At 37.4% G+C, this 7140-nt stretch overlaps 1 protein-coding gene across 1 annotated transcript; it reads right to left on the reverse strand.

Annotated features, from left to right (window-relative positions):
* Positions 1–4652: 4652 nt before the first annotated feature.
* LOC103512935 (cleavage and polyadenylation specificity factor subunit CG7185-like) lies at positions 4653–5728 on the reverse strand. Its single transcript, XM_008477734.2, has 4 exons — positions 5627–5728; positions 5468–5537; positions 4923–5283; positions 4653–4821 (listed from the first exon to the last, which is right to left on the reverse strand). Exons 1-4 carry the CDS (start codon positions 5679–5681, stop codon positions 4777–4779), a joined length of 531 nt encoding a protein of 176 aa, XP_008475956.2. The 5' UTR covers positions 5682–5728; the 3' UTR covers positions 4653–4776.
* Positions 5729–7140: the final 1412 nt, after the last annotated feature.

Here is a 7140-nt window from a genome sequence, read left to right on the forward strand (position 1 = left end):
CGGGATACGGCAAGGAGGGGGTGTAATAAAAGTTTTGAGCTTTACAAGTTTTGAGGCTTCCTTTTGGGTGAAAATTTGAACACTAATAAAAACAAATTTATGCTTTTCTTTTCCTTATACACATTTTTTTGTACTTTCATTTTTATAGCTCCCAGTGCGGGTTAGTGTTTTTTCCATACTTATAACAAATGTTCTCAAATCTTTTGTTGTGTTTCATTGTAACGAGACGGTTCTGCTTTTTGTCAAGACTTCCTTTCTTTGGAAAATTTCACCTTTTTTACAAGAGACGACAAGTAGGTATAATTTTAATTTGGAGTATGTGTTTTCCTGTTACCTATGGCGACGGCGCATAGCTGGGTTTCTCAAGTACTTTAATATTGTTTTGGATGATACTTATAGTCATTTTGATGGTAAGGCTTTTCATATTACCATCTAAGCTGGTAATTAAATTCTAGCGTCGTTGAAACCTCACGTAGAATCTTACTTTAGTATTCATTCACATTGTTAGTTAATTGTTAATTCCCTAGAAAAATAAAAGATCTACATAAATATCAAAAGTAAGAAAGGTAGGTACTCTTGAGTTTAGCCTAAACTTAACTATAAGACTATAACCAGCACTTACCCATCAAAAGCACATATTAGGAGCATATCGTATACATTTTACATTCTCATATAGGTACCTGTTTCACAAGAGGAAGGCCTCAATATTGACAAAATGCTCCTGAATATTATAATAATAAGGCTTTACCTATATAGCTTGTAACACTGGAAACAATAATGTTGGGATTTACATAGATTAAATTTTATGAAAGCTTAGAGGTACTTTCTGAACATCCTTCATCTTGAGTTGAGTCTAAACTTAACTATAACCAGCACTTACCCATCAAAAACACATAGGAGCATATCGTATACATTTTACATTCTCATATAGGTACCTACCTCTTTTACAAGAGGAAGGCCTCAATATTGACAAAATGCTCCTGAATATTATTAAGGAGCGCGGTAGCGCTCCGCCCCGCCAAGTCAAGAAAGTTTGACCGCGCTAATAATAAGGCTTTACCTATAGCTTGTAACACTGTAAACAATAATGTTGGGATTTACATAGATTAAATTTTATGAAAGCTTAGAGGTACTTTCTGAACATCCTTCTGCTCACTATATTTTACCAACTGAAATCGTCCACACTGCCTCGACAACATAGATTCACCTCGTCGATCGACGGCCGTCGACCAAGTGTGGATACACCTTTAGAAACCGGTAGAACAGTACGGCCTTTCCCAGTTATGTATAAAGTTCATAAACCCGAACTCAATATGAATCGATGAAAAGATTTTCAGTATTTATAACCTCACCTGATAGGTATTAAAGAAAACATTATGTAAGTATTATGCAAAATAGAAAAAAAACCTACCTATAATACTCCAAGATGGCGTACACCAGAAAATCGCTGAAAGAATTTATTCAAAATTATTCATATCAACTAAAGAGTGTGTACCTATTTAATAATTTTATGCATGCATGTATGTATGATCTCATAGGTTCTGATGTATTTCAACATGAATAATACATACCTTGTCATCCGGGAGATGTTGCTCTTCACTATGAACCTGTTACAGGAGAATAAGGAACATTACTGTATGTTGTATGTTGCTAACAAGGAAAGGATACCCCTTCAGGAATAGAAGGATCATAAGGTCTGGACTTTCTGAGATTCTCACATCTCCAAGGGAACCCACTTGAATTTGAAATCGTTAAAGTCTGTATTTTTCGACTTGGAATGCGACGCGACGTTGCCTATTGTGACCTTTTTTTTCTTGGATTGCTGCACTAAAGAATGCCTCAAAACCATCTCAATCAATGGTCAACATTAAAGCATACTCAATTTTGTCCAAATATAATAAAATAATGCCTGGCATAAGATTCACCTACAGCCGAAAAAAAAGTAGCATTACTAAATTAACAATAGTAACGTACCTGTCCTTCAAGTCAGCAGAATATTCAAGGCTGTCTGATGTCTGAATTTGCAAGAGTTGACATATTCTCAAACATCATCCCAATACCATATCGATATAATGTTTGCGAAATGGAGCATACGTGTACACCTACGGAAATAAAAACCAGCAGACATTTTCTAGAGCGGAATGAAACTTTTAATTTTCTCACGAGAGAGAAAAGAAGACAAACTGTTTTTCCTGTTAATATCTCAAGGACTGTCTTCTCTCTCCCTCCCACCCTCTCCCTCCCACTTTGTCTATCTCTTTTCCTCGTGTTCTTTTTTTTATATTAAATTATGAACGTTTCTTCGCCCCCAACCCATTAACTCTACTTTGTGTGGGTTTTCTAGTTGGTTCTATTTTTAATGAAGACTTTGTTGATATTGACAAAGTCCTTAAGTCGAATGGACTCGAATTTTTCACACTTGAGTCTAGGTTTCTAGGACAATACCTATAACTACTTTTTTTATTATGCATAGAAAATCAAATTTCAACAAATGTGCATGATAAATTCCATGCATACTAGTTAAAAGTAATATGCATAGAATATACTTAATATACCTTAAAGGTACTTTTAAATACTTTCAACTAATATGAATAGAACATAAACTTTCACATACCGAATGGTCTGAAGTTTTTTATAGATAATACATATGTTAGGGGTATACCAATGTATAAAGCTGAACTGAGACAACGGATCATCCAATTTTTTCCTCCGAGGGATGTTTGTGGAGAGGAAGGTACGGGCTTAAACTTAAACGGACTTCAACTGAAAGTCCACTTCAAGTACCTGAACACTTCTTGACTCGCATTATCTAAGCTACCACTTGCTTTCCGGGTAGAGATCACCATTGTCATGTGAGGTCAGACGTTAACATGGCACTTCGCCCTATAACCATCAGGTCTCACTTTGCTTTGTTTTTCTTTTCTCCATTTTATTTTCACGGTTTTCTTATCATTTCCTAGTTCACACACCTTTGTACATGTGGATAAGCTGACGTGAATAAATAACGAAATGTAAACTTTTTCTTTCCTCTCTATCTATTCTCTTTCGCTTTTTTACTTTCCTTATCCCATAACGCTTTTTCTTCTTGGTCCTTTTCTTTTGTCCTTTCCCTTCTATCTCTTCTTGGCCTTTTTATTCTTTCCGTCCTTCTTAATTCTTGTCCCCCATCTTCTTTTCCTCCTTTTTTCTCGTCCTCCTTGTCTCCTACTCCTCCTCCTTCTTCTTGTTCCTTTTCAACCACTCTTTTTCTTCTAGCTTTTTGCTTTTTTCCTTATTCTTCTCTCTTGTCTTCTCCTCCTTCTTCTTGTTCCTTTTCAACCACTCTTTTTCTTCTAGCTCTTTGGTTTTTTCCTTATTCTTCTCTCTTGTCTTCTCCTCCTTCTTGTCTGGAGCAAAGCAGAAATTGGATTTCCAAGGAAAACAAAACTCGGATGGAAAGCTGCAGCGAGCAGCTCTAGTGAAGTGAAGGAAATAGCTACCGACATGTTCAGAATAGGGAAACATAATTATCTCCCTAGCTGTATTGTAGCTGTCTGGGGCGGCCCAGGTGAAGTGGCTAGGCTAAAGTCTTTCTAATTCGGGAAATTGTAGTCAGAAAGTCAGAACACCGATGTCTCCACGAAGAGTATCGCGAAAATATCTTGTTGTCAAAGATTCCTCGATGAGACTCAAAAGTTCCTTTATCCGAGCACTTAATAACAGTTCAAGGCAGAACATCAGAACTTTACATTTGGCAAATCCCAAAAGTACAATGTCATTTGGATGTGGAGAGTAGTGGAGACCGATATGGGATGCCAGAACTAAATGGAGCTGAAACGACTAGCTCAAGATCGGAATGAATGGAGGAGAAGGACTAAAGTGCTGCTGCCAACCAATCGCCAGATTGTAACCTGAGATAGAGAGAGGTAGCTCCCTCACATTTTGCCTTCGTGGGTCCTGTGCTGTGCTGAATTACATACAGTCATGGTGATGTAAAAAAAAAAAAAAAAAAAAAAAAAAAAAAAAAAAAAAATTTGTGATACAAGCACTTGCGCTTTCACTAAATTTTAAGCAGTGCATATTGCATACGCGACTAATTTGAAGGGGCAGTAAATTTGTAAAGCACTTTCAGTGAACAGGTCACTAGTGCGCCTGTAGAGCCTTTTCTCAACATCAATAGACAAACTGAAACTTTTCACCCGAAAAAGAAAAGGAAACATTTCTTCGAGGTAATGAAAAAGGCAAAAGATTTTTCTTTATTTATCAAGGCAATCAAAAGAAGAGTTTTTCTTAAAAAGAAAGTGAGGAAAATTAAGATTTCAAACGAGGGTAAAAGATTTAGAAAGAGTATAAGCAAACATTGAGAACGATTCCAGGAACTAAGGAAAAAGGGTTTCTATTTTTCTAATGAAATTTGGAATAGATTGAGAACGTTTTCGGAGGACTCCTACAGGGGAGAGGGGAAAGTATTCAATTCTATTCATGAGGGTCATATGGATTCTCAAAACTTGTTTTCAGAGCATCTTTAGGGCGTAAATCGACTCGAAAACATTGCTCTTCCAGGAATATTGTCCTGTAAGATGGGTACTAGTATGCCATAAGGCTACAGATATCAGGAACATGAGGTAAAAACACAGAAACAGGAGGGAACGTCAAAAGTACATTGCACGAGCCGCGTTGCACGTCATTTCAGACGTAGGTATTTTTTACTGACCTATATTTTACGTAAAACCTAGAGTACAATGAACAATGAATGGAACAGGAAAACCGAGATATCAGGCATCTGAGATTCAGAACTCATCTATAGGAACGTCTGGAGCGAGATCGTAACGGGTTCTGAGCCTCAAACTGTGAATGGAACAGAAAAACCGAGATATCAGGCATCTGAGATTCAGAACTCATCTATAGGAACGTCTGGAGCGAGATCGTAACGGGTTCTGAGCCTCAAACTGATAGAGGACATTCCTGGTGGGGTAAGCCACCATGGGCTTCCTGCCATGGAGTTCCAGCGTGGGTAGTCGTTCCATGACGAGACTCATACTCTCCTCAGATCCCAAGGTCACTGTGCAGAACCCTTTGGATTGACCATTAGAAGCGTTCTCGAAGAATTTCACATCAATGAAGTCAGGCACACCAATGCTGCGGATAGCATCAGACATGTCTGCCTCTGTGGTCCACCAGGTGAGGTTACCAACATACAGATTACAATGGGAACTACTGGTAGCTTGGCTGTGATGGTGAGAGTACCTGTGGTGTCTGTATCTCGCTGGAGATCGCCCAGTGTGTTCCGGGAAAGGTTGTAATGTGACGTCATCGTATAGGTCTATGTCGTCATGTTCTGTGCTGACATGTTCTCCTGGTGATGTGTTGGTATCTGTTGGTCCCATTCCGAGTATGGCATCATCATACAAGTCCATTGTCACAAGATAATCTGGTTTAATGTTAGCGCACAGTAGGTAGATAGTATGGATTGTAATAGAGTTGTAATGTGACGTCATCGTATAGGTCTATGTCGTCATGTTCTGTGCTGACATGTTCTCCTGGTGATGTGTTGGTATCTGTTGGAAAGGTTGTAATGTGACGTCATCGTATAGGTCTATGTCGTCATGTTCTGTGCTGACATGTTCTCCTGGTGATGTGTTGGTATCTGTTGGATCAAATGATGGTCCCATTCCAAGTATGGCATCATCATACAAGTCCATTGTCACAAGATAATCTGGTTTAATGTTAGCGCACAGTAGGTAGATAGTATGGATTGTAATAGTTTCAGATAAAAGTATCCCAAGAGTAACGAAGGGGAATGAAATTTTCTCGAGGACTCAAACTTTCAGCAAATGGGAAACACTGGGCTGAATTTCCATTCAGTGTCACTGACGTTGGCTACAAAATTTGGGATGAAATTTCTATTTTAAAATTTTAAGTCAGATAGTATGGATTGTAATAGTTTCAGATAAAAGTATCCCAAGAGTAACGAAGGGGAATGAACTCAAACTTTCAGCAGATGGGAAACACTGGGCTGAATTTCCATTCAGTGTCACTGACGTTGGCTACAAAATTTGGGATGAAATTTCTATTTTAAAATTTTAAGTGTTTCCCAACAAAATAATCCCAACCTTTTTGGTATCGTAGGTACTCTTTTTCAGCAAAAATCTTTTGGTGGCATCCTAGGGTGCCACGGTAAATCGTTTGGGAATCATTGCAAATAAACCCTTAGAGATTTATTTTTCATGAGGAGACGAGAGATTTCAGAAAAAAAAAGAAGTAGGTAGTCATATTTTTTGCTTCTCCATCAAAAATGTTATTTCTAAAAATATAAACCTCTAAATCCTCCCTTTGATGAAGTAGGTAGTCATATTTTTTGCTTCTCCATCAAAAATGTTATTTCTAAAAATATAAACCTCTAAATCCTCCCTTTGATGTGTTTGTTATTGTAGAAAAACGCATATGAAAGTTTTATTTCCTCTCTTCTCTCCTATTTCTCCTCCTCTCCTCTCTTTTTTTTTTCTTCTCCTTCCCCTCCTCTGTTTTTTCCTTCTCTTTCCCCTCTCCTCTTCTCTATTCCTTCTCCTTCCCCTCCCCTCTTTCTTTTCCTTCTCCTCCGCTCTCTCTGCCTGAAATTTTCTGGCTCTTTTTTTCTGTGTATACGATTATGACTGTTGTTGTTTTCATTCTAGTTTTTGTCTAAAAAAAAAAAAAAAAAAAAAAAAAAAAACAAGCCATGGGGGGGGTTTTTTACTTCACTTTTTTGCTTTTTTATATTTAAAAAAAAATAGAACCAAGCCATGGTGTGGGTTATTTACTTCACTTATTTGCTTTTTTATATTTATTTTTCCACTCATAAAATATTCTTCACAACGGTTCAGGGTGTTCTTGAGTAATCCAGGGATATTCTGAGAATTCTGATAAGGCCTTTCATTGAGACAGTAAGATCTCTAATGAAACTGGAAGCTGATCGATTTCTATTCTTCGATGAAGTTTCGTCAATCAACCTTAAAAATCGATACCTAACAATGATAATAGATCTAATGAACAAAAATTAAGTTCGTTCATATTGTATGTTCACAATTTTCTCTCTGTGGGGATACCCCGTAACTTCATTCACATTTGCTGGTACATATTTTTATTGTCACAGCGCTGCTTTAAATTTAAATTTTCTACCGG

The sequence above is a fragment of the Diaphorina citri genome, unplaced genomic scaffold, assembly GCF_000475195.1.
Source record: "Diaphorina citri unplaced genomic scaffold, Diaci psyllid genome assembly version 1.1 scaffold900, whole genome shotgun sequence".
NCBI lineage: Eukaryota > Metazoa > Arthropoda > Insecta > Hemiptera > Psyllidae > Diaphorina > Diaphorina citri.

Excerpts from the sequence above, each read along its gene's own strand:
- LOC103512935 (XM_008477734.2), bottom strand. The coding sequence starts at position 5,681 with ATGGACTTGTATGATGATGCCATACTTGGAATGGGACCATCATTTGAT. Across the intron at positions 5,538-5,626 it reads ACCATCATTTGATCCAACAG|ATACCAACACATCACCAGGA; the intron begins ATACCAACACAT and ends CCTTTCCAACAG. Across the intron at positions 5,284-5,467 it reads GACCTATACGATGACGTCAC|ATTACAACCTTTCCCGGAAC; the intron begins ATTACAACTCTA and ends CGATGACGTCAC.